The 23532-nt window shown below is 53.0% G+C and overlaps 9 protein-coding genes and 1 non-coding gene across 10 annotated transcripts; 3 read left to right on the top strand and 7 right to left on the bottom strand.

Annotated features, from left to right (window-relative positions):
- Nucleotides 1-171: 171 nt before the first annotated feature.
- Nucleotides 172-1363, top strand: BDW47DRAFT_100761 (centromere protein H). The gene is made up of 3 exons (XM_024811520.1): nt 172-414; nt 507-678; nt 752-1363. The coding sequence occupies exons 1-3, from the start codon at nt 237-239 to the stop codon at nt 1119-1121; spliced, it is 720 nt and encodes a 239-aa protein (XP_024674756.1). The 5' UTR covers nt 172-236; the 3' UTR covers nt 1122-1363.
- Nucleotides 1364-4135: 2772 nt separating this feature from the next.
- Nucleotides 4136-5727, top strand: nhp6 (high-mobility group nucleosome-binding protein). The gene is made up of 5 exons (XM_024811521.1): nt 4136-4435; nt 4727-4787; nt 4843-4938; nt 4992-5113; nt 5172-5727. The coding sequence occupies exons 2-5, from the start codon at nt 4733-4735 to the stop codon at nt 5205-5207; spliced, it is 309 nt and encodes a 102-aa protein (XP_024674757.1). The 5' UTR covers nt 4136-4435; nt 4727-4732; the 3' UTR covers nt 5208-5727.
- Nucleotides 5728-7022: 1295 nt separating this feature from the next.
- Nucleotides 7023-9428, top strand: BDW47DRAFT_100764 (uncharacterized protein). The gene is made up of 8 exons (XM_024811522.1): nt 7023-7519; nt 7583-7999; nt 8063-8140; nt 8189-8421; nt 8484-8595; nt 8646-8750; nt 8803-8981; nt 9211-9428. The coding sequence occupies exons 1-8, from the start codon at nt 7104-7106 to the stop codon at nt 9255-9257; spliced, it is 1587 nt and encodes a 528-aa protein (XP_024674758.1). The 5' UTR covers nt 7023-7103; the 3' UTR covers nt 9258-9428.
- Nucleotides 9429-9583: 155 nt separating this feature from the next.
- Nucleotides 9584-10747, bottom strand: BDW47DRAFT_123286 (CCDC174 family protein; the record flags this gene model as incomplete). The annotated part of the gene is made up of 1 exon (XM_024816019.1): nt 9584-10747. The coding sequence occupies one exon, from the start codon at nt 10745-10747 to the stop codon at nt 9584-9586; it is 1164 nt and encodes a 387-aa protein (XP_024674759.1).
- Nucleotides 10748-10892: 145 nt separating this feature from the next.
- On the bottom strand, nt 10893-14684 carry BDW47DRAFT_100769 (putative DUF221 domain protein). Its single transcript, XM_024811523.1, has 3 exons — nt 14016-14684; nt 13409-13957; nt 10893-13349 (listed from the first exon to the last, which is right to left on the bottom strand). Exons 1-3 carry the CDS (start codon nt 14103-14105, stop codon nt 11097-11099), a joined length of 2892 nt encoding a protein of 963 aa, XP_024674760.1. The 5' UTR covers nt 14106-14684; the 3' UTR covers nt 10893-11096.
- Nucleotides 13936-14531, bottom strand: BDW47DRAFT_100770 (uncharacterized protein). The gene has a single exon (XM_024811524.1). It carries the CDS (start codon nt 14466-14468, stop codon nt 14181-14183), a length of 288 nt encoding a protein of 95 aa, XP_024674761.1. The 5' UTR covers nt 14469-14531; the 3' UTR covers nt 13936-14180.
- A 309-nt stretch (nt 14685-14993) lies between the features above and the next one.
- Nucleotides 14994-15094, bottom strand: BDW47DRAFT_t34. The gene has a single exon. It is a non-coding gene; the product is annotated as a tRNA-Arg (tRNA).
- Nucleotides 15095-15378: 284 nt separating this feature from the next.
- On the bottom strand, nt 15379-17231 carry BDW47DRAFT_100772 (fructose-bisphosphate aldolase FBA1). The gene is made up of 3 exons (XM_024811525.1): nt 16619-17231; nt 16147-16560; nt 15379-16088 (listed from the first exon to the last, which is right to left on the bottom strand). Exons 1-3 carry the CDS (start codon nt 16724-16726, stop codon nt 15528-15530), a joined length of 1083 nt encoding a protein of 360 aa, XP_024674762.1. The 5' UTR covers nt 16727-17231; the 3' UTR covers nt 15379-15527.
- Nucleotides 17232-17894: 663 nt separating this feature from the next.
- BDW47DRAFT_82089 (RCC1/BLIP-II) lies at nt 17895-20271 on the bottom strand. Its single transcript, XM_024819932.1, has 3 exons — nt 19853-20271; nt 19260-19741; nt 17895-19170 (listed from the first exon to the last, which is right to left on the bottom strand). Exons 1-3 carry the CDS (start codon nt 20064-20066, stop codon nt 18283-18285), a joined length of 1584 nt encoding a protein of 527 aa, XP_024674763.1. The 5' UTR covers nt 20067-20271; the 3' UTR covers nt 17895-18282.
- Nucleotides 20272-20578: 307 nt separating this feature from the next.
- Nucleotides 20579-23113, bottom strand: BDW47DRAFT_82102 (putative ubiquitin C-terminal hydrolase). Its single transcript, XM_024819933.1, has one exon. The coding sequence runs from the start codon at nt 22594-22596 to the stop codon at nt 20674-20676; it is 1923 nt and encodes a 640-aa protein (XP_024674764.1). The 5' UTR covers nt 22597-23113; the 3' UTR covers nt 20579-20673.
- Nucleotides 23114-23532: the final 419 nt, after the last annotated feature.

The raw sequence follows: 23532 nt of genomic DNA on the forward strand, positions 1-23532 counted from the left end.
AGTAGGGTAGCAGGAAGTAGAGGAATAGAAGATGTTAGTTCGTGAATGGAGAGCTAGGCTGGATGGAGAGCGTGACACCATTGGGCAAGCCGACCTAAACCAAATTCCCCGGTTTCATTCTCCACCGCCCGCTTCATGATGCTCATTGATTGGCGTCCTCAATATCATCCAGACATCTTCCCCGTCTTCTCTTATCACACGATGCTTTCGCTGGATTTGCCACGAGGTCGTCCGCTATGGCTTCTACTAAGGCTCATGCCCTTCCTCACCTGAACCCTGGTGAACTCTCTCTGTTGGATCTAGCGGCCGAAGATCCTCGCGATGTGGTAGCTCTCTCGGAAAAAGAGGAACTGATCCTCCAACTCCACCATCAGATCCAGGAACAGGAATTAGAGAAGGCCTTATTACAACAAGGTACGTTCATACATGTTTGGACTTGTTATACCTTTTTCCTCGTTGCCATACCCGTGTCAATTATACGTCTGGTCTTTTCTAACACAATCTAGATCTCGATCTGCTGTCCGGAGATGATGCCGAAGAACAGTTGGCCATCGCTGAACGCGACCTGCTTGAGGCCCGGGCCACGTACACGGTCAGGAGGAAAGCAATCGGAATCGTTCTTATGACCGATCCGACACTCAAAGCAGTGCATATGAAAGCGACAACCCCTGCGGAGCGGTATATTTTCCCTTTCCTTCTTTCTCCTATATATATCTTTTTGAAAACACATCCAAGCTAATACACTATCTAGAACCTTACTTCCCCTGCTCAATAGACGTGACATGCTCTCTCTGGCCCACGAGAACCTGAACAGTGCGCACAGCGCAACTGTCCGGAACCTGTCAACCGCGGAGGTTGAGAACCGGCAACTTCACAAGAAGAACGGGGAACTCGTCCAGGAGCTCTTGGAAATCACCAAAGACGACGACTCCTGGATGGAAAGGCTGGAAGATGACGAGTTAAAGGCACAACTAGAGCAGCAAAAATCCGACTACAAGAAAAGCAAAGCCAAATGGGACACGGTCAAAAACCTCGTGAGCGCGATCGTTGTCGGCAGCGGGGTAGACTGGGCCGCAGACGACGCCCTGGCGGGTCTTGTCCTGGACGAGTCGGACGATTGATAGATTGTTCTTTGTTTCTTTTTTTTCTCTGTATTTTTTTACCTTTTTCCTCTTTCAGTGAAGATCCGGGACTTGGACCGGGGTGCTTAGATGGCGTTGAGTCGGGATACCCTTGGACTAGAATTTTCTTCTCTAATCAAAACTAGTTCTGTTCTATTCCTGGCTTCACGGAAGAGCGATCTCACCAGATCATTCTCTCATCTCTTCAGACTCGCAGAGTAACGAGACGCGATCGCCAACCGTGACAGCATCTACAAGAAGGCGATGATTATATAACGGGCGCCGATCCACGTGACATCATAATCTGGTAACGCGACGCCTTCGTCATAATTAACTGATTAATGGTGGATGCGCCCCTAGGTAACCAGTCAACTACGGGACGATCGTACAGTATGGAAATGGCTGGAACATAAAAAACTCGGGCACCTTGGCTGATTAGAGAGGGGCCAGGTTTGATGTGAAGAGGGTAAAAAAGCTTAAATTAAAATAGTTGGCATGAATCAGAAGAAATCGACCTCACAAAGAGACGAACTGGGGAAAGGGGACAGGAAAGGCGAGCAATACTGAGTAATAATAATAACAACAATAATAGTAAGAATAGTAATAATACCGCATAATAATAATAGTATGGAGACCAAAGGAAACCGGCGTTTCCGCTCGCGGATCCAGGTCGCAGAATCAAAATGACCTGACCCTGACCCCCCCTCACCACAACAACGCGTGGTTTTATTACAATACTATCAACCTTCCCATACCGTGCCAGTATTTTGCCGGTAACCTGGACAGGCGCTTCGTTTGTAGTGGAATCAAGGAAATGGACTGTGGCATTATCAAGTGTATTCATTTCAGAATCATTACAGAGTCCGAGCGTGAGCGCAGTGACCCAGGTAAATTTACGCTTTGTGATCTATACAAAAATTGAGAAGGCTGTGAAGATTGTGAGCTGAAGTGGTTCCCATATACATTGGGAGTTTCTTTCCTTTTTAGTCCTTAATGGTTTGAACAGCAAATTATTATCTTTCAACTTGAAAGGAGGATTCATAAACAAAGTTATTACTGTGTACTTGTAGATAGGTTCAATCAATTTTGCTCGACAAAACAGAGCTCTGGTCATAACAACAGACGCAAACACGCCAAACTCCTCTATCAAAACCACAGCTAATACAAACCCAACCAGACAGGCAAAACCATCCACCCTCGCTGTTAACCGGTAATATTGGAGCACTACTGCAAGTATTATCAAAGCTACATGGATTCCACCACTCTCAACAATCAAATTCATTCAGTAGTCTGTTTTACTGACCGCGGCTGATCGTCGCCAGTCTACAGCAACAGAGTAAGCAGTGTATCACCCGGTTGCATAGAGACAGAGCCACCGAGCGCAATACCTCCCTATACAAGCTTCATCGTGCCACGCAGAATTTCCCCGACGAGTCGAGACCACGACAGCCTTCTGTACGGGTCCAAGAGGGGAGGAGGCCCTTGTCAGAGGGTAAACGGACCACCAAGGCACATGGAAGTACGGAGTACTCCGTACATAACTAATTAGTATTGTAGGTGAATAAGTAGTAGATAGACAAGGGCGCGCGGGGATGGATGGCGTGAGGAGGTCAGGAACCACTAAGTGTAGACCCCAGTCGTATGTATGTAAATGTAAACTATTAAGATGATCAGAGTCAGTTGCAGACTGGTGAGTGGTTATCGTTAGACATGGGGAAAGGAGTGGACTATCTGGGCGATGAGTGATTCGGGAGTGGGAATCTCGATCTGCCAGTAAGAAGGACGACATGCGCCGAGGTACGTCGACATTGAGTGTTGGATGGGTGTGCCTGGAAGTACCTTCCCTACCCTTTCCTACTCTACCCCTACTCCGTACACCGGACGCGCAGGAGCAGCTGAAACCAACTTCTTGGTGTATTGGTATTGATCTTACGTAGATACTGCTGGCAGGAATCAAGAGTACAAGAATATAGTGTATAATTTATCAAACTAGAGGTAATAAACCCCCAGAATTTACACATCCACATTCAAGAATGGGTGTCAAAAGGCAGTGAATACACCTTATGGAAGTGGTGTGTGCCAGTGGAAGGCGGCGTTTCCACCTGCTGCGTACCCATGGCTAGAAGCTGGACGACTGCGGAGTAGTACGGAGCTTTTACTAGGACTGGGACCTCCACTGACGGACTGGTTCAAAGAGTAGAGTACTACTCTGGACGTACGACGCCCGTATCTGGGCTCTGGGTATGGTACTACCTTACCACGATCATCCGAGCATACCTCCATGGTCCATACGCTATTATCAGGTATTTTACCGAAATATAGCCCTGATACTATCTCCACTGGACTGGGGGGGAGTCATAGAGTGGCGCGAGGGAAAAAAATAAAATGGATAATAGGGTGTTTGGGTTTGGTAATGTACAGAACCATACCATGACCGATGATCCACCAGAGCTGCATCAGCGCGATTAATTGCGCAGCAAACTGGACAGCTCAGTACAAAGTGATAACACTGTACAGGAGCTTCAATATTATGACAAAGGTTGTCGCCTCAAGACTCAAAATTTTGGGTTTTATCTATTCATTCGAAGAAAAACAAAATATCATATAAAAAGAATAAAAAAAAAGCTATAGATGCTGAGATCAAACCAGAATGTTTTGCTGGTTTGGAAGAGGATTGAAAATGACCGAACCGGTATGATACAATACAAGATCATTCCGGGCAGGACGCTCAACCAGTCGCAACGGGCACAGCTCTCAGCTTAGTCGCTTTCCCTTGCTGTGGTGCCCACTTGTGAGGGAGGGAAAGAGGAGAGGAGTGTGTGAGTGGGTGTGTGGGTGGGAGAGGCAGGCAAAGGTGTGAGTAGGTAATGGCCCGCCCTCCCGTCTCTCTCTCCCTCTCTCTTTACTACTACTACTCTCCCCCCTCTCCCTTCACTCTCTCTCTCTCTCTCTATTCTCTCTACCATCTTCCCATACAATTTCCTCCCATACAAAAAGTACTCTATAATCATCTCGGTGAGTTCCCTATAAACATTCCACACTTTACCATTGCTTCAACACCACCCACTCAATTATTTATTTCTTCCAACGCACTTCTTGTTCCCTGTTCAATCTCCCTTCGCGACTTGTCTTTCGCCTTCATTTTTGTACCATGACTGCGCGACCTCACTGTCGCGCATCTTGCGCCCGCCACCCAGATCTATATACTTCTGATCCAGCAAACCGGCCCAACTGACACATTCAACTGCACAGGCTAATTCCGCCGAGCTCAAATTTCGAATTTTATAACTTTTTTCTCGAGTTCGCACTCTCTGGTAAGTCTCTTGTTGCGCGCGTTCGATTTCTCGTGTCATGGGTCGACCGTTCGCGCTCTGTTTGGGGCGCGCACGGCGTTCCCACCCACCACCATCCACCCAACAGAGCGCGCTCGATCGCATCAACTGTTTTCACTTTCTCTCCTTTCTGATCTCCCTCTCCCGACCTCTCTCTCTCCTTGTCTTCTAAATTTTTCTCGTTCCCTTACTCCCTCCGCTCCGTGTCGTCGCCAGGCCTATCGCCCAATTCATCCGACAATCTGGAACCATTCTAACGTGATCCCTCAACAGTTCAACATGCCTAAGGAAAAGACCACCCGCAAGGCCCCCAAGGTCACCCGCAAGAAGAAGGGTATGTGTTCCCGACCCCCAATGGGACGAGATGAGCATGACTGACTGAGCTCTAGACCCCAACGCCCCCAAGCGTGGTCTGTCCGCCTACATGTTCTTTGCCAACGACAACCGTGAGAAGGTCCGCGAGGAGAACCCCGGCATCACCTTCGGTAAGAGCCATGACCCCAATGCAGTCAACTGAGCAGCGCTGACCCTCCTCCAGGCCAAGTCGGCAAGACGCTCGGCGACAAGTGGAAGAACTTGAGTGAAACCCAGCGTAAGCCTTACGACGAGAAGGCCGCCGCCGACAAGAAGCGTTACGAGGAGGAGAAGAAGGTTTACCAGGTATGTCGCCCGCCCCAATGAAGCAGGAATGTCCATGCTAATGTATATGTGTGACTAGGCCCAGGGTGAGGAAGAGGAGGAGGAGTCGTCCTAATCGAGTCGTTTCCCCCCTCTTTTTTTTCGGTCCTGATGTGACGGGACTGCCTGGCGTTCTTATCGTGTCTTTGTTCTCTCTCATATGTCTATGTATTCGTCGCTTCTGATAATTCCTATTCGTTTGGTACGGGATGACGGGTGGTTTCTCATTTGTGTTTTTTCATGAAGGATCAATTGTCCCATGGGTATGGTTTCTGTACGGACAAGATGGGCTTTTCAGGAAGAATTTGATCTGAAATCGGGGTGTTGCCCGGCGCTGTTTGTTTTCCAAAATGGCGGGAGAACCTTGTTTTCAGTCACTGAGTTACCCATCGCGTAATTATCCATGCGTAGTATGTATCAGCTTCAGGCAGGACGGGGCCGTGATTCTTATTCTGACCCTCCGATGGTGACGAAGAGGTGGGATGGTGACTAATGACGATTGTTTACGTGTCACGCGTCGCCGATATCTCCGATAGTGCCTGAGGCAGCATCGACTCTCCGTCTCTGCCAGGATATCGCCATGCTCCGGAGCTCTGAGACCACGGGGAAAAGGTTTGCTTTCCGCTGCCAACTGTCCGAAGATAGACATCAGCTGCAGAGACTCGGTTGGGATTGGGGTGAAGGAGACCGTGGTAGGAGGAGAGGGTTGTTAGTTGGCGACCACTACTGCGTATCTACCCAAAGGAGGCGGTCAAACACGCTGTCTGCATGAGCAGGTTGTCGGACTTTTTCTCTTGAGTTACTTGGTTGTGTTTGATATGTTTATTTATTATTCATTCTTATATTTCTAATTTCTATCTTTCTTATTTGGAAAGTCTAATTCTGTCTTTAGCATGCTTAGGCCGTTATCGACCGTTGAGTGAGGTGAGAGAGAGAGCTGGTTCTTGGCGGTTGGACATGCCAGCCCTAAGTGATGGACTTGGGTTCACTTGATTTTATAGTACGTACATGATGACTGACGTGAGGTGGTGGGATTTGATAAGACTATGTTGAGGTGATTAGGTCAGTTTTGTTCATGTCTGACTTTGACTAGCTTCAGTAGCTTGTGTCTAAACTATGTATACTGAGGTGCTCTATAGGTCAGTCCTATTTATCTACCTCCCATTCTTGTTTCGGTTCTATTATATCATGTCTCCAGTCTGACACCATCAGTCATGAATAGAACAATTGCATTCTGTAACTGCAACAGATAGAATGAATCATGACTACACTACAGATATATGAACATCCTCCGTATATCAAAGACCCTGGAATTCCGCATCAACTTCCGCCGCCCATCATTGGCTTCTTCTCTCCACCGCTGCACGACCACGTCAACAACATCCCCCGAGCAATTAAAGTCCACGAGAGCCGCATTGGTTCAAGTCACACTCGATTTCTGCTTGTGGCGATTGACTAAAACCCTTGCCCCACCCGATAGCATCCTTCCTCTTGGTATTTTGTTCAGATCCTTGGTTTTTTTTTTTTTTTTTTTCCTTTTTTTTTTTTTTTTCCCTCTTTTTTGCTTTATATTGAACGTTTGGGCAGGGGCGGGGATAGTCTGGTCTGTGGAGAATATATCAGACTGACGAATATTATATAAGAACGATCAAGGTGAAATGGCATAATCTCTGGTTCGTCTTGTCCATAATCAAATCACACAGTGACTACAAAGCTAACTGAGTTGTCGGCTGCCCCTCCCGATTAAGTTAAATCCATTGATTCCTCTTCCCACCTTACCGTTCTCCCCCCGGCTCGTATTTATATAAACACTCCTACCACCTTATTTCCGCTTCTTTCTCCCCAAATTTCCCCCCGTCCTGGCTCCCTCCCCCCCCCCCCCCCCCCCCCCCCCCCCCCTCCCCAAATCCTACCCCCCATACCAAGTGAATCATACCTACATACATGCAAGGTCCTCCGTGACCTGGTGACTATGGCCTTACGGACTTCTGCCGATAATGCAGAAGACGTGGCCGCGGGCTTTCGTCTTTTCCGTGAGCCCCTGCCCGAATATTCCGCGGATATCACTAGTCTGATCGCCGATTTCTATACCATCAGCTCGTCCCTCAACCGTCTGGACGACCTGACCAAGAATCGTCAACACCGGCACAGTGTCGCCCTCGCCCACGCCGATCTGGACCTCGTGAGCTCCAGCCTGAAGTGCACCCTGGAAGACATCGTCGACTTCTTCGGCGATCTGGAAGAGCGCAAGGTTCCCAACCGCGACGTCTACAAGCGCACCTGGCTCCAGCTGTGCGCTTTCTTTCAAGCGGAATCCCAGGACTCCCTCTCCACCCGACTAGCCAAGTATAGGGCTTTTCTCAATGAATTGGAGGCTTACATCAAAGGGTGAGTCTATGGCCGAAGATCCGAAGAAGCCCAGTGGGATTTCCTCAGTACTGACGTTTACAGGAAATACACCGACGCGCCTCTCATGACCGGCCTCCGCAACGGCCTCAAGGCGCTCCGGATTCAACAGAACAACCGCCTAGCAGCCGCGCACCTGAGCTCCATTTCCACGAGCACGCGGTCCACCTCCAGCATGAGCAACAGTGCCGATCCAGGAAGTCCCGTCAGCGATCGACGACCACGCAACCGCCGGTCCTACGAGCGGGCTCGTCCCCCGAATGCGTCCCCAACGTCGCCGATTTCGCTCTCCTCCGCCGCCTCGTCAGACTTTCCCCCGTCGGTCCCAGAAGCCCCGGGGTCCCCGGTCACCAGCTCCACTACCAGCCATTCTGCCGATTCCAATATCTTGAGCGATCACTGGGCCAAGCGGGTTTTCTTGCAGGAGCACTCTAGAACCCGAATCCCATACGTGGGCGAGCGGTATGTCCCCCTCTCCTCCGGATCCCCGTTGCTGCGGCGTAATGACCTGGCTAATCGATACAGCTCAAAATGTCTGGACGTACCCATCCCGGGGGTCAAGCGCTGGCTGCAGGACCAGGGATTTGAGGAGCTCTTCCAATTGTCAGTAATTACCCCCTAGCCACCATGTTACCATCTAACCCACAGCAGGGCATTCAACGGAGATTCCGATCTGCGAGTATACATGTACCTACGGGAAGACGACCACCGAACACGAATAGTATGCAAGGCCCCACGCAACTCACGGTCCAGCGACTACTTCTGCCTGCCGTTGAACATGCTGGAGATTGTGCGTGTCGGCTCCTGCCTGCAGCTGTGCCGACGGCGGCGGGGGGGCTCGGAACTGGTGCTGTGGGCGACTTTTAAATTCAGCACTATTGAGCGTATGTCCCTTAGCCACTATGGGGACATCCCTAACTAGCGGATATGTTGCTAACAAGAATAGAAATGGTGTTGTTTTTCTGCACCTTCCTCGCACTCCGCTCGCAAGACTCCGGCCGTCCCGTTGAACGCATCCGCGACTACGAGTTAGACGACGAGGTCGAGATATTCGGCGGGTAAGTCCCCCCTCTAGCCATCTACGCATACAATCTCTCTAACATCACAGACTGATAATCGACGACGACTACCTCCACGCGCTGCGCGTCTACCGCGACAACGAGTCGAACGCCATACGACTACAGGCCTCCATCCACAAGGGCGAGATGAAGCGGTGAGTTCATACATACACAATGGTTCGATAGAGCACGACTGACTGTGCATAGATCACCGGTATGGACGGCATTTATCACGGAGCATGTCGCGACACGCGGCTGGGCGCGTCGCATGGACGCTAAGAAGGTCGTGCTGCGCGAGATGGAGAAGACGATTTTCACGTTGTCGGATTATACGCCGCCGCGGACGAGGAGGGGGGAGCATGTACTGAAGTTTGCGAATGCGACTGGTAAGACTTTCTTATTCTCACTTTTCTTCTTACCCCTTCCTCACTTGTCCATACCCTTACCCTCTTTCATCTCACTCTCATCCTCACGCTTTTCTCACCTTATTCTCACGATCACTCTTACCAACCCTCACCCCCACTCTCCCTCACTCTCACTCTTATCTCCACTCTTGTTCTCAGTCTCTTACTCTATCCTTATTGTTCTATCCTTGGATGGCACTGACCAAACCAGACGCCCAAGAATTCATAGGAATGATCGAAGATCTGGGAACATTATAAGGAAGGATAGGATAGGATAGGAAAAGAAATGACTGATGGATGTCTTATGAACCTTATGAATGCCTTATGAACGACTTATGAACGCCTTATGAATAATGACGATGATGATGATGATGATGATGACATGTACATAATGTTGATACACCTATGACCAACTACCTAACTGACTAACTGATATGTCTGAAACCACTGGTGCTGATGCTGATGCTGATGCTGATGATATTACTGAAAATAACTGACATTATAACCAACTAGTCATGATAATCAAATGGGTATCTCACATACATACAAAATCTCACATAACAACCAAAGCAAAGAAACCAAGACTAAGACAAACCCTCCAAAAAAGCCTCCGCCCTCCTCCTCCCCCTCAACTCCTCAATCTTTCTCCCCCTCTCCACCCTCACCAACCCCCTCCTCTCCCTCCTCAACTTCCTCTCCTCCCTCCCCCTCTCCGTCTCCTCCCTCCCCCTCTGTAAAGCCTCCATCTGCCCCCTCCTAACCCCCTCATCCCTCGAAAACGCATAAAACTCCGTCCCCCGCGCGCGCACCTCACCACTAGCGTCATAGTGCATTTCCTCCGGCGGCGTCGCAGACCGGTCCCGTCTTGCCGCCAACCGCGCCATGTGCGTCGCTGTCGGCGCGTCGGGGTCGAAAGCCTGCGTTTGGATCGTGCTGCCGTGGATGAGGTTCGCGGGTTGCGCGGGCTTCCAGCGTTCGCTGGGGTGGGATGGGTTGTTGGACTTGGTGGAAGCGATGGCGGCAGCTGCGGCGCGGGAGGCGGCCTTGCGTGTTCCGCGGCGGGTGCGGCCTAGCTCGTCTTCGTAGGAGATGATACTCGCGTTGTCGTCGTCCTCCTCTTCGTCTTCCTCCTCCGCCTTTGATGATGAGGATCCCTTAGAGGAAGAAGGGGAGGTAGAACGAGCCCACTTCGCGTCAAAATCCACCAACCCCTCTCGTTCCTTCCTCGCCAACCTCCTCAACTCCCTCTTCCTCTGCCTCTCCCCATCATTACCCCCCTCATCGTCCTCCCCAAAAGAATCCCCCTCATCATCAGAATAGACAAGATGCCTCCCCTCCTTCAAGATATCGTACAGCCCCTCCTTCTCCCTCAGTCTGCGCTTTGAGCGTTCGAGGAGCGCTTCGTCGACGGGGCCGCTGTCGGTTGTATGAACCTGTTCTAGAGCAGATCTCTTTTTGCCTCGGTCGTTGAGGCCGTTTTCATCAGCTGCTGCGCGTTCCGCTGTGCCTCGGTTGGGGCGCGCGAAGATATCATCTTTGTCGTTGTTGCTTGCTCCTCTGGTGGTTTTTGGGCGGGGGCGGCCGGTTGTGTGTTGGTGTGATTGGGATTGGGATGGAGAGGAGATCAAGGAGCTGAGCTTTGTGGTGAATGCTAGGGTTGACGAGGATGGGGTGTTGGTCTTGTTCTTGTTCTTGTCGGAGTCTTTGGTGGCGGGGCGCGGGAGGCCGTAGAGGTTTTCGGGGGGCATTTCTCTTTTTCTTTTATTCCCTTCTCTTTCTCTTTCTGGTTTATTGCGCAGATCGTTGAAGTTGTGTTTTTTTTTTCTGCTTGACTGCTTTTGTCTGCTGTATGTCGTTGTATGTAGATTGGGTTGGTAGGTAAAAGTAGACTAGTGAGATGATCTGATAGTTATGTATTACTAACACCTTACTAATCACATCCAGCCCATCCAGGATCTAGATCTAGATCTATCTATACCTATATAACGCCTAGCTAATGAATTGTCGCACAACGCTCCAAACATATACATCGTACCAACATTGATGACACGGACTCAACAAAGATGAATGAAAAAAAAAGGGACAAAGGGGAATGGATTATAATCCCCTCCGATACTGCTCGTATGACGTCCCTGGATCTTCCTGTCCAACAGGTCCATATCCACCCGTCCGCCACCGCGCCAACGGCACCGGTTCGGCGATCGGAGGTCCCTGCGTCTGGCTGAGCAGGTGCGTCTCGCTCTCGTCTCCTGAGGCGTACAGTCCCCGTCCGATGATTGGGCCGCTGTCGCCGCGGGAGAGGGATGGTCGGAGTGCTGGGTGGATGTGTTCGAACCCCGGTGCGTCGCTCGGCTCGTAAGGTTTGAGGCTGGTGACGGATGGGAGGGATGGGGCTGGGGAGGATGCCCGCGAGGAGGTTGGCGACCAGGCGGAACGCGGGGTCTGTGACCGCTCGGTCATTAGGTCTTCCGGCCGGCCGTAGATGCCGCCGCCGAACTCGTCGCGGAAGTCGGGCCGGTCCTTGAAGTAGGCAAAGTCGAGGTGGTTCTCTGGGACGACTTCGAAGGGCGCCGAGGGGCCCGTCGGCGGTGGTGCGGTGTCCGCGGCGAATTTCGTCTTGCCTGGCTGGTCGGCCGTCATGGGGTCCAACGCGATGTCGGAGTAGTCGCCGCCGGACCCGTCGAAAGAAGCGTGGAGACGCCCCCGGTAGAGGCGTTTGAGGGCGTCGGCGGCGCGTGCGTGCACCATCGGGGTGGGCAGTGGTCGGTAGAGCGCTGGGTGGCCGAACCGCGAGCTGAGGCGATCTGCGGCCTTCTTGCTGGAGCTGGACGGCGCCAGGGCCTCGGCATCGGAGAGGTTGTCGCGGTTGTAGTAGCGGATGTCGGCGTCGAAAATCCGCATGCAGTAGATCTTGAAGCCGACCAGGAGGAAAGGAAGCGGGATCACGCAGTAGACCATGGTCCAGGTCCCTTTAACCTTGACGACCAGGGCGATAATGACGTTGGCAAAGGCCGTGGCGAAGACCATGCGGTTGAAGACGGCGCGCCAGAAGAGCCCGCCCGACTCGTTCTTCGTCACGAACACGTACAGCAGCATGTACTTCTTCATCATCACGTCGAGGCCGAAGTACAGCGCCGTGACGGGCAAGACGATGGGCTGCAGCGTCGCGAAGCAGAGCGCCACCGTCGCGTAAAACAAGAAGTAATTGTAGTAGCTGGCGTACTCAAAGGGCGTCGGCGCTGTCCACTCGATCGCCTGGCGCGGCGTCGGCGCGAGGAAGGTCTTGGAGAACCAGACCCAGAACAGGCTGACCAGCTGCACGAGGTCGACCGTGGCGCCGAGGTTGCGCTGCAGCAGGTACGTCACCCAGAAGGGGGAGACCTGGCACAGCGCGCTCATCACCTTGCCGTAGAACTCGCCGTCCTGGATGGCCTGCCAGGCGTTCTCGTCGTGGTTCTTGGCGTCGATGACGGCGGCGACGAACGTCCAGGCGGCGGAGAAGAGGGAGAAGACGATCAGGTTGTTGAAGACGAAGAAGGAGTAGAGATGGTTAAGGACGTGGCGCTCGCGCGAGGTCTTGGTCACGTCGCCCGCCTGGATTGACAGGCGGCGGAAGATGATGGGGAGGATCATGTAGAAGAGCGAGGTGACGGCGGGGGACAGAATACCCTGGACGGCGGCCCAAACGTAGGGGCTCCCGTTGAGCGACGTCTGGAACGCGGGCCAGACCAGTCCCAGGTTGGACAGGTTGGACAGGAAGATGGCGATCATCGCGTTGGGGGCGATCCACAGCACCGTCAGGATGGAGACCCAGATCATGTTGACGAACCGCTTCCACCGGCGGCCCTGCTTCGACAGCGGCAGGTTCTCCCAGATCAGATCGCTGGGCCGCGGGGCCAGCCGGATGGTGGTGCCCTGGGGATGCTTCTTGCGCGCCGTGTAGGCCACGGCGTGGGCGTGCTCGATCATGTCCCAGCTGACGAAGCCGAACGACAGGGCGTTCCGCTTGTCGATCGAGGCCCGCACGTGGCGGATGTTCTCTTCGAGGCGCTGGATGCGGTCCGTCAAGTAGTCGATGGCGTCGACCTTGCCCCCGTCCTGCTTCAGCTGCCGTTCTTTGCGCGGTATCCGCATGGTGGGCCGGGGCGGTAGCCGGTCCGGATTCTTGAGGTACTTGGCGAGGACCGATTCCAGCTTGCGCACTGTCTCCTCGTGATCCTTGATCATGACCGGGAGCCCTTTGACGTTGCGGCCGATGGACGCGCGGGGCAATGCCGCGGTGGGGTTGACCTGGTCGGTCAGGCGCAGGACGCCTTCATCGGAACGAGCGGCCTGGGGGATATCGGTGATCTAATCGGTTAGCTTGGTTGCATGGAGGGTAGATCCCGGGAAAAAGAACGCAGGCATACCATCAAGGTGCGCGCGTGCAAACTGCGCTGGTAGTCGGAGCTCTGAAAGTACCGTCTCCGCAAGGCGGCAACGGCCTTGTAATTGCGCCAGAGGAAGAAAACAACAATGATATCAAAACACCAGGCACAGACGACCTGGCTCCACGCGGCCTCGGTCTTAATGTAGAGAGGGGTCATGGTCGCAAAGGCGGACAGGGTATCCCTGGAGGACATGTTGCTCTGGGTGAGGTTCAGCGGGATCATGACGCCGCAGCCGATGATGCTCAGACAAATGAAGATGTTGCGACACATCTTGGTGAAGCGCAGGAAGATGGCGGCGTCGAGGCCGATGCACTCGACGAGCTCGGACTCCTTGGTGCGCAGGACGGGCTTGAGCCAGGCGAACATGCCCTTCCCCACCGGGGGCGGCGCGTGCTTGCGATCGGCATGTTTGACCTTAGGGGCGTAGACGACGGAATGGCGCGGACGAAAGAGGGAGAAGAGCAGGGCGAGGATGACGGCGAAGCCGGCGGAGGTGGCCAGGGAGGCCCAGACGGCGTTGACTTGAAACTAGAAGAGTTAGACGAATGATTATGGAGTATCGACTATGGTAATGGGATGAAAGTACCGCGGATTTGAAGGGATCCTGGATAAGTTTGAGAAACTGGTCTGTGGAGGATGGACCACTGTCACTCCGGGGCGATATTGTCCGGTCCATCACGGGGGAGATGATGTCTGCATGGATGGAGGACTCTAGGAGGGAGGCAAGAGTTCCGAAGAGAGTATGGCAGAGTCAGGAACAGGAAAAGAACAGAACAGGTCCACAGAGCCGGAAGAAAGACAAAACAGAAAACAGAAGAAAGAAAGAAGAAAGAAAGCAAGAAACGTTCAGAAACCGATGCCCGTCTCGTTGGTGGAGGAGCAAACAAGTGGAGCCCAGATCGGTCAGTCTGGAACATGCACGAGGATCCCAGGTTAATTTGATTTCCTGAGTGGGGGGAACTCCATCACAATCCAAGCGTATACACCAATGGAAGAATGTACCTGATGACCTGGCATTGAAGCTGGCCCTGATGGTCATGACCAGGGAAAATGACCCTGACCGACGTGACCCGTCAAGGCCAAGTCAGCCCTGGACCGAAAAGGTGAAAGAGACGCAAGGCCATCCATCGAATCCATCATCCAGCTGGGGGCGACAGAGAAAAAGAATCTATTTTGGGGGTGCCAATCAGGTACCGGGTGGAGGCATGAATCTGGAACATGCTAACTTGGTTTGGATGGAGACTGGTTTGTTCTGAGACCGAGTGGGGCAAACTGGATTCACTTTCTGTGGTTTGGTGGAAGAAGAGAAGAAAGAGAAGAAAAAGACGAACCGGAGATCATCCATCAATCATGACTTAGCAATCACCTGATCTCCACGTCTTGGAATACCAGAATATGGCTGTATTGTCCGATGTATCTGTTGATCCGGAGTATATATGGAGTACGGATACTTAGTAACTATTGACTATCTATAGTTATCAATAGTCTAAACCCACGTCCATAGTCCAGACCCAACAAGAACAACCCAAAAATTCAACAAAAACCCTACTAGTAGTAAAAAAAAAGCCTCTACTGGGACTCGAACCCAGAGCCTCTTGATAGCAACTTCTGCACCCATTCTAGTGTTGTAGAAGTCAAGCGCGCTACCGATTGCGCCACAGAGGCTGGAATGGAACTCGGTTTTTGTTCTGCTTGTTCAGATTTTCTCCTCTTTTTTTCCTACGGGTCTGCTGGTACGTATCTTGTACTGATAGTATCTGGTACTTTTGCTTTTTACTTATGTACTACCGTAGAGGGTTTCAATTCAAGTCCTGTTCCAAGTCTTGTTGAGACATCAACAGTATTGAAGCGCACTAGCTAGCCGTAACCTGGACTAACCGTATTCAGTCAATCTTCGCTCTACTGCTACCTATGATATGATGTACAATCAAAGCTCTACTCAATACAGATTAAACAGATTGTGCAATTTTTATTTGCAAATTTTGTATGTACTGGTATCGGATCTCATCACACGTTGCCACTATCCCATCACATTACCAATGCCTGGAAGACACATAACACAAGAACAGAAAAGAGAAACTAAAAAGAAAAAAACTGTCTACAGCTGGCCAGCAGTGTTGAAGTCCTCCAGGGCCTCCTGCACACGCTTGCTCATGCTCTTCTCACCCTCACGCACCCACACGCGGGGGTCGAAGTACTTCTTGTTGGGCTTGTCGGCACCGTCGGGGTTGCCGACGGGGGTCATCAGGTAGTCCTTCTTGTTGAGGACGTAGTCGCGGACACCGGTCATGTAGGCGTACTGCATGTCGGTGTCGACGTTGACCTTGACGACGCCGTAGCCGATGGCCTCCTTGTACTCGTTCTTGGAGGAGCCCGAGCCGCCGTGGAAGACGAAGAAGATGGGCTTGTCGCTCTTGGCGCCCAGCTTCTCCTGCACGTACTTCTGGTGCTTCTGCAGCAGCTCCGGGTGCAGGCGGACGTTGCCGGGCTTGTAGACGCCGTGCACGTTGCCGAATCCAGCGGCAATCGAGAAGTAGGGGCTGATGGGGGCCAGGGCGTTGTGGATGGCCAGGATGTCCTCGGGCTGGGTGTACAGCGAGTTGTTGTCAACATCCTCGTTGTTGACACCGTCTTCCTCACCACCGGTGATACCGATCTCCTGTTCGATTATTAGCATCTCTTTCTGTGGACCCCTAGTGAAAAGGTGGTGGACATACCATCTCGAGCCACTGCTTCATGGGGGCAGCACGCTTGAGGTAAGCGGCGGTGGTCTGGATGTTGTAGTTGACGTCCTCCTCGGACAGATCGATCATGTGGCTGGAGTAGAGGGGCTCGCCGTGGAGCTTGAAGTAGGCCTCATCGGCGTCGAGCAGACCGTCCAACCAGGGCAGCAGCTTCTTGGCGCAGTGGTCGGTGTGCAGGACGACGGGGACGCCGTAGGTGGGGGCGATGCTGCGGATATAGTGGGCGGCGGCGACACCACCGGCAATGGAGGCGGCCTGGTCCTTGTTGTCGACGCCCTTACCGGCGAAGTAGGCGGCACCACCCTGGGAGATCTGCAGGATGACGGGGCACTTCTGGTCGCGGGCAGCCTCGAGGGAGGAGACCACGGTGGAGGAGGAGGTGACGTTCTACTTCATTAGTTTCTTTCTTTCTTTCTCCCTCTTGACAAGGAAGGGGAAGACGTACGATGGCCGGGACGGCAAACTTCTTCTCCTGGGCGTACTGGAAGAGACGGAGAACGTCATCACCGACGATGACGCCGGACTTGCGGGAGAGCTGTTCCAAGAGACCCATTGTGATTGAGTTGAGGGGGGTATGTGTGTAGAAAAGTGAGTGGTAGATAGAAGAATTAAGGTAGTGTTAAAGTAGAGAATAGAAACAGACGAAGGTTCGTGAGAAGAGAGGAGGGGGATAGAAGTATTAATAGGGAGAGGGTGGGCGTTTACCGGACAACGAAACCAGCAGAAACAGCAGAAACGAAAAATGAGGGGCAAAGACTGAAGACCCAGGCCAGCTACGACTACCCAAGGCCTACCTAGGTAAGAGAAAACCAAATGGGAGGGGCTTGACCGGGTATGGTGGGGACATGCGATCAGTATGATTTCACCCCAGTTCTTTTTCTGTTGGGATGGGACGAACGCAGAGAAATTCACGAACAGGATGGAATTGCACTTTGCATCTATCTCTCTACTTGGTTTACTCCACTGATATTCCCCTTGAAGAAGAAAATCGACGTTGAACGATCAAGATCATGAAGATGGAGGGGAAAAGGAATGACGCGGATGGAGGGGCCTCAGGCCTCAGGCCAGCCCATCATCCCGGAAACCCCCGCGTCATCACATGACATCATCACTCCGATTCCCCCGTTTCCCTCCGTTGAAGTCATCCTCTCCATCTTCCAATCCTGCTGAATGGATATTAGATAGACAGTTAGACTACTAAGTAAGATCTTTGTTCCATGGTTGGTCTCTCCGTTTGACCTCATATTTGATTCTTTTCGTTTCGTTTCCTTGTTCTATACAAACCGGATGCTGTATACCATCACGGAATACAGTCCTCCTAAGCCCTTTACCGAAGTCCCTTTCCGTTTTACTTTCGTTCTTTTCTCCCACCGGTGTATGCTAGCCTGAGGTATTTGATGCAAATACCGCACCTAGTACTTTGTATTCATTATCATTATCAATATCAATATCAATATCATCATACCTCACCACAATCCAAACCAGAGTTTGAATAGAATGTAAACGAAACACATAGAACCTGATGGAAAATCCTCCGATATTCCTGTTTCTGTTTAATTTCCAGCATAGAGAGCAGCTTTACTGGATACGGTCATTGACCCCACTATGTATGTGCTCACGTGATGCATCTACACCAATGCGACTATTGCTATTACTATACTATTACTATTGCTATACTATTGTCTCTACACCTAGGTAGGTCGGTAGGAAGGTACCATTGGGGAAGAGACCTGTGCGCGACTACTTATGCACCTCTTCCCTGTTTAATCCGATGCCGTACGCGCTTCGCTTGGTAACGGGGGGGTTTGGTCGCCACTCTTTCCTGATTGAACTTCTCCTGCCTATGGATGTACCGACGCTGGCCGACGATCAGTGTGGTGTGGTGTATGGATGGATGGAGAACACGTTTATGCATACAAAGTATGTAGATCCTGCTGTGAAGGATGTAGTAAATCAGATGGATATTGCTCTCAACAATGCTTAGACTAGTGTTACATATGGTACACCCATTATCCCATATCCATCCATATCCATCCATCCATCACTGCAACATGTTGATGCTACCGCCCATTAAACCCCCCCTCCCTGGTATTTATTGAAACTCCCCACTCAAGCACCGTTGGTCTGCGGACTGTCGACAACCGCTTGGCCGTGCTCACCGGCTAACATGCCGAACTGGCCACCCGTCGCCGCGAAGAGGATCTTCTTCCCCGTGATGTGCTTGTTCTGCAGCAGGGTGGGTCGCTCGACGTCCTCGTTGCCGTCGCGGTGCGGCTGGCCCGCCTGGTAGTTCGTGTTGAAGCCCCAGCTGTAGGCGAGGCCGGCCTTGGTGATCGCGAACGAGTGGTCCGGTCCAGACGCCACGGACACAATCTGGCCCTCGATCCCCGGCAGCAGCGTGGGCGTCTTGAGGATGCGCGCGCGGCCCAGGTCGTCCTGCACGACGTCCTCCTCCGCCATCGTCGCCGGGTCCAGCCCCAGCGCCTTGTTGTCGATGCGGCCCCAGATCAGACACTTGCCCTGCTCCGTCACCACCAGGCTGTGGTCCTTGCCGCCCTCGACGGTCGTCACTGCGCCGGCGGCGTGCTTGCGCAGCGGCTTCACCTCCGTCGGGTACTGCACGACCGCGTCGCTCTCGCCTGCCCGTGCGGCAATGCCCGTCTGTCCAAAGTTGTTCGACCCCCACCCGTAGACGGCCCCGTTCTGGCGCACCGCGAACGAGTGGTACGATCCGGCGCCGATATCCACGATCTTTGTCGGCAGCGCGCACAGGCCCGGCTGCAGCGGGTTGGCGCTCGTCACGCGACCGAGCAGTCGGCGGCCGAGCTGGAACTGTTCCTCACAGCCCCAGGTGTAGACGAGCCCGCTCGCCGTCAGGGCAAGCATGTGTTGGGCGCCCGATGCGAGCTTGATCACGTTGTCCACGCCAGGAATGAGGGCCGGCTTTTCCTGGATCTTCTTGTCGGGCTCGAAGAAGCCGATCTTGCCACTGTTGCCCTGTATTTTGTCAGTAGTCACTCTAGAAGAAGACATCGCTCTCCCAAACAGGAGAGAAGGGTAAGGAACGTAGAAAATGGCTGGCATACTCGGAAAGTCCCCCAACCATACACTAAACCCTCCTGCGTCAAAGCAAACGTCGCGCTATCCGTCGCCTCCAGCTGAGTAAACACCGTCCCCTCGGGGAACAGCGACGCGTCGACCTGCCCAGGGGTAGCCTCCTTCAGATTCTGCGTAACCTCATCCTCATCCTCGCTCTCATCCTCGCGCGCCTCCACCGACTTCTTGTCCTCCTTGGTGTCCCGCGCCAGGGTACCCTCGTCATTGACGCCCCAGGTCATGATGCGGTTGTCGTGCGTCAGCGCCGCGGAGTGCACACCGCCCGAGACAATGTGCACCAGACCGAGACCATCAGCAGGCATCTTGGGGTTGAGGACGGGGCCGGTAATCTCGGCCTTCTTCGTCGCGTCTCCGAGGCCGAGTTCGCCGTAGCAGTTGGAGCCGAAAACGTAGACATCAAGGCGTTTGGTCGGGGCGTGTGTGAGAATGGGCTTTTCCTTTTCGACCACGTCTGTTTTTTTTCAATCAATTAGCAAGAAACGACAAAAATAACATATGTGTTTCAGTTGTCAAAAGGAATGAGGTGGAAAAACGCGTTAACAAAGAAAGACAACAAACCCACCCTTCTTCTTCTTGCGCCCGCGAGTCGACTTCTCAGCCGGCTGCTCATCGACAATCGCCTCGGCCTTTCTCTTCCGTCCCGCAGTTGTCACTTTCTCCTTCTCCTTCTCTGGGGCTTTGGCAGGAGCTGATCGGCGCGCTGGTGCTTTCTCTGCGCCTGCAGCAGGCCTGCCGACGTTGCGCTTGGGAGCGGTGGCTTGGCGCTTAGGGGGCATTGTGTTTGACTAACTGTGTTGATAGATGAGAATAGGACACAGTAGGAATTGATAAAGGTTCAAGAGATAAAAGATGGAGAAAGAAAAAAGGGAGAGAAAAAAAAAAAAGGGAGAAAGAGAATGTAAAGGGAAAAGGATGAAAAAAGAGAGAGAAGATGCGGTGCTTACTTGATTGACCTGCCTTAGTATTGACTATTATTGATGGTCGCATTGTTTATCAACAGTGCGGCCAAAACCCCCGGACGGGCCAATCGGAAGGGTTGATCCCTTTATTCTTTCAGTCACTCCTTCATTCATTCAATTGTTTATTCACCTGTTATTGCTTGTTCGTGGATTTGTTTACAATTCCCTATGGGCTTGCATAGATTCACCCCTTGATTAGGAGAATTCAGCTACAATAGTATAGATGAATTGTCATGAACAGGAGACTTTGTTTCATTTCACATTTATTTGCCCGTGTCCTCATGCACCACATGTAGGGGTCATCATGCAATCCATCACACGACATCGTTCCCAAATTGCCACTTTTTCCAAAATTCATATATAAATTTATGTCCAAGGATATCAACTATATATACCACGACTTTGAATCCCTGTTTTCCTCTGGTCACGGCTTCTCCATCTCGTAGAATAAGAGGTACACCTCCCGTTGCATGCCCAACACGTCCGGCGTCTTGCATTCCTTGATTTTCTCGTCCGAGATCCGCCACCATCGGTCGTTCGGCGTGCGGCGACGGCGCAGGCGAGACGTCGACCGGGATCCCCCGTCGCCGGAGCTTCCTGGACGGATGCGCTCGCTCATGAAGGATGTCCGGGAGCCGGACTTGCTGCCGCGACCGCCGTCCGTGGCGGGACTCTGGGACTGGTCGCTGGTCGGCGAGGGTGATAGGTTGCGTTTGGAGGCCGACGACTTCGAGCGCTTGCTTTGGAAAGAGATGCGGGAGCAGGATGTGCTGGGTCGAGGGGATGGCGAGGACGGTGGAATGAGCTGCGGCTGGGGTTTCGGCGAGTTTTTGATGGACGGCGTTCGCGACGTGGCGGGGGAATCTCCGGACGATGGGGATGGGGATGTTGGGGGTGATGACGTTGAGGTCGAGATGCTCAAGGTGGGCGGCTCGGTGTCGAGGGCTCGACGCGCTTCGGGGCGAGGACTCGGGGCCCGAGAGGGATTCTCACTAGGTGCTCGACTCTGTGCGTACGAACGGAAAACATCCGGCGTCGAGAACGGTGGGTAGAGGTTATTGCGACGGAATGACTCGTAGTGCCCGCTTTGGTGACTACCCTTGTGGCAGACAATCGCCAACAGTTTGAACCACTTTTGGCTCAAGATGCCTCCCAGAGGGAGCCGCTCGGGGAAGGACACCTTGGCGGCGTTTTTGGTGGAGCTGCTGTGGTCGAAGATGGATCGGGAGAGGTGGATGGCGACGATCTTGGGGAAGACGGTGATCCGCATGTGTCGGGCGATTCGCCGCTTGGGCACCGTTTCGGCCGGGGGGAGCCTCACCCCTTCCGGCACGTACTCGGGGTCGGTTGAAATAGCATCCTGGAGCTGTTGGATTTCGGTCTCCAGTGTGCGCCGGTCACTCTCCGATTGACTCCTCGTCAATTCGTGCGTCTTCACATCCACGGCATGCTGTAGCGAACACCGGTCACACCGGAAGTCCTCGATATACTCCGTCTTCAAAAGCCCGTCGAAACACGCGCTGAGGGTGGTCGAAGACTTCTGGGGCACTTGCAGAGTCAGGTTTACGAACGAGGTCTGGTTGGGCTTGTACTGGTAGTGGCAGAATTGGCATTCGATCTGGGACTCGAGCTTGCCCTCGAAGGGAAACCAGGATTCCGTGTCAATTTCGCGCAGCTTGGTGTCGATGATGGCAGGGAGCCCATTCGCGGATCCGTCATCGATGCGGACCTCGACCTCGGTCGGGGTCTTCGGGGGAAGGTCGTCATCGCGCGCCGGGAGAGGAGCCTGCACGCGCTGTCGTGCTTTGACACCGGCGTGATACTCGTCACAGAGGCGCTCGGCCACGATCTGCAAGAATTCCTGCGCGTCCTGCTGGTTGCGACTGAGGCGTGTCCGGAAGGCATACTCCAGCGATTGAATGAACCCGCGAGCGGATATCGTTTTCTTGTAAATCGGGCGCTCGTTCAAGCGATCCAGCATTTCCTTCAACGCGCGGGTAATCGTTCCCCTCTGCAGCTCCAGGATCTTCTCCGGCTTCTCCCCGCGCGGGATCTCATCCACGTCGGGAAGAACATTGTAGATTTCGGGACCGTCCAGTTCCCGCCGATGGAGTTCCCGGATGAGGTAGACGCGCAGATCCCCCAGACCGGCCAGCGCCTGGAGCACAGAGTTTATGAAGCAGTCATTGGCCGGGTTCGACAGACCGACAATGCTCTTCTTCCGATTACTGTCGGTGGAGTCCTCGCCGTCGAGGGTGAAGTTGGGGCCGAAGACGTAGAATAACGCGACCGCGGCGAGAGATGCGCCCGCCGCATAGGCGGCGACCGTGGTTGGTCTTTCCTGCATCAACCTGACGTTCTGTGTGAAAAAGGTTCGCGGAGAAAAGAGGTGGGTAGAAAGTTTCCAGGTAAACCGACGACGGCACTATCGGAGCTCCATGGATGACTGCTTCTAACCAAGAAGCGGTGGGGCCGCGAAGAAAAGCTCTAGGGCGTCTAAATAAAGATGCCTTCAGATCCCCTCTTCTACCCGGCGCCCGGTTTATCTCAAAGCAACAGAAAAGGCAAGAAATGTAAAAATAAAGTATCGGGAATTCGGACGAGTCACGGAAGAGGGGGGTATGGGATCAAGGATCTAAACTCTAAGACAAGTTCAAGATGGGATAATCGTCAGCAGGTAATTTCCCCATAAACGCCCGAAGATGTGGAGAGGGATGGGGGTCTGGTAATTGGACCGTGGCCCCAGTTCGACCGTAGAGAGGGGAGAGAACGAGCCAATGGCCTTCTTACCAGAAGGGTGGGAAATCACGGGTCAATTGATCTGTGTCCATGGATGATGTACGTTTGAGCGATCCCTGAAGGATGTCGGAGTACGGATGGTCGACAAGGTAACAAGAGATTGAACGAGTGAGCCGAGGAAGAGCGAAAGAGAAGGGCGGAAGGATTGACCTCTCTTTTCTTTGACCGGTTCCAGGTCCGACGGGGCGTCAAGTATCCTGCGCTGAGCGCGCGTCCCAGCAATCCCAGGCCCCGAAGATCCGCTTCACTGCACCAGTGCCACCCCCCCACATATTATCCCGCCTGCATTGCTCCAGGCCCATTATTCAGATCAACAGTGACGGATCCTCAAGGCTGAGACGACCGGCCAGTAGCACGAGTGACATCTTTTGATTGTACCAGTGGGGGCGAACGAAAGGATTGTCATTGATAGAGCGCGAAGATCGCTGGTTAACCTCCGACGAGGAGAGGAGTTGGGCTTGGCTGGATTGACGAATCAAGGGGA

This window comes from Aspergillus candidus (assembly GCF_002847045.1).
Source record: "Aspergillus candidus strain CBS 102.13 unplaced genomic scaffold BDW47scaffold_7, whole genome shotgun sequence".
Lineage (NCBI taxonomy): Eukaryota > Fungi > Ascomycota > Eurotiomycetes > Eurotiales > Aspergillaceae > Aspergillus > Aspergillus candidus.

Coding starts and splice junctions, on each gene's coding strand:
- BDW47DRAFT_100761 (XM_024811520.1), top strand. CDS start 237: ATGGCTTCTACTAAGGCTCATGCCCTTCCTCACCTGAACCCTGGTGAA. Junction 415..506: donor GAAGGCCTTATTACAACAAG/GTACGTTCATAC, acceptor AACACAATCTAG/ATCTCGATCTGCTGTCCGGA. Junction 679..751: donor GCGACAACCCCTGCGGAGCG/GTATATTTTCCC, acceptor TACACTATCTAG/AACCTTACTTCCCCTGCTCA.
- nhp6 (XM_024811521.1), top strand. CDS start 4,733: ATGCCTAAGGAAAAGACCACCCGCAAGGCCCCCAAGGTCACCCGCAAG. Junction 4,788..4,842: donor GGTCACCCGCAAGAAGAAGG/GTATGTGTTCCC, acceptor ACTGAGCTCTAG/ACCCCAACGCCCCCAAGCGT. Junction 5,114..5,171: donor AGGAGAAGAAGGTTTACCAG/GTATGTCGCCCG, acceptor ATGTGTGACTAG/GCCCAGGGTGAGGAAGAGGA.
- BDW47DRAFT_100764 (XM_024811522.1), top strand. CDS start 7,104: ATGGCCTTACGGACTTCTGCCGATAATGCAGAAGACGTGGCCGCGGGC. Junction 7,520..7,582: donor TTGGAGGCTTACATCAAAGG/GTGAGTCTATGG, acceptor TGACGTTTACAG/GAAATACACCGACGCGCCTC. Junction 8,422..8,483: donor TAAATTCAGCACTATTGAGC/GTATGTCCCTTA, acceptor TAACAAGAATAG/AAATGGTGTTGTTTTTCTGC.
- BDW47DRAFT_100769 (XM_024811523.1), bottom strand. CDS start 14,105: ATGGACCGGACAATATCGCCCCGGAGTGACAGTGGTCCATCCTCCACA. Junction 13,958..14,015: donor AGGATCCCTTCAAATCCGCG/GTACTTTCATCC, acceptor TAACTCTTCTAG/TTTCAAGTCAACGCCGTCTG. Junction 13,350..13,408: donor TGCACGCGCGCACCTTGATG/GTATGCCTGCGT, acceptor CTAACCGATTAG/ATCACCGATATCCCCCAGGC.
- BDW47DRAFT_100770 (XM_024811524.1), bottom strand. CDS start 14,468: ATGACCATCAGGGCCAGCTTCAATGCCAGGTCATCAGGTACATTCTTC.
- BDW47DRAFT_100772 (XM_024811525.1), bottom strand. CDS start 16,726: ATGGGTCTCTTGGAACAGCTCTCCCGCAAGTCCGGCGTCATCGTCGGT. Junction 16,561..16,618: donor AGTTTGCCGTCCCGGCCATC/GTACGTCTTCCC, acceptor CTAATGAAGTAG/AACGTCACCTCCTCCTCCAC. Junction 16,089..16,146: donor TGAAGCAGTGGCTCGAGATG/GTATGTCCACCA, acceptor ATAATCGAACAG/GAGATCGGTATCACCGGTGG.
- BDW47DRAFT_82089 (XM_024819932.1), bottom strand. CDS start 20,066: ATGCCCCCTAAGCGCCAAGCCACCGCTCCCAAGCGCAACGTCGGCAGG. Junction 19,742..19,852: donor CGGGCGCAAGAAGAAGAAGG/GTGGGTTTGTTG, acceptor GAAAAAAAACAG/ACGTGGTCGAAAAGGAAAAG. Junction 19,171..19,259: donor ATGGTTGGGGGACTTTCCGA/GTATGCCAGCCA, acceptor GACAAAATACAG/GGCAACAGTGGCAAGATCGG.
- BDW47DRAFT_82102 (XM_024819933.1), bottom strand. CDS start 22,596: ATGCAGGAAAGACCAACCACGGTCGCCGCCTATGCGGCGGGCGCATCT.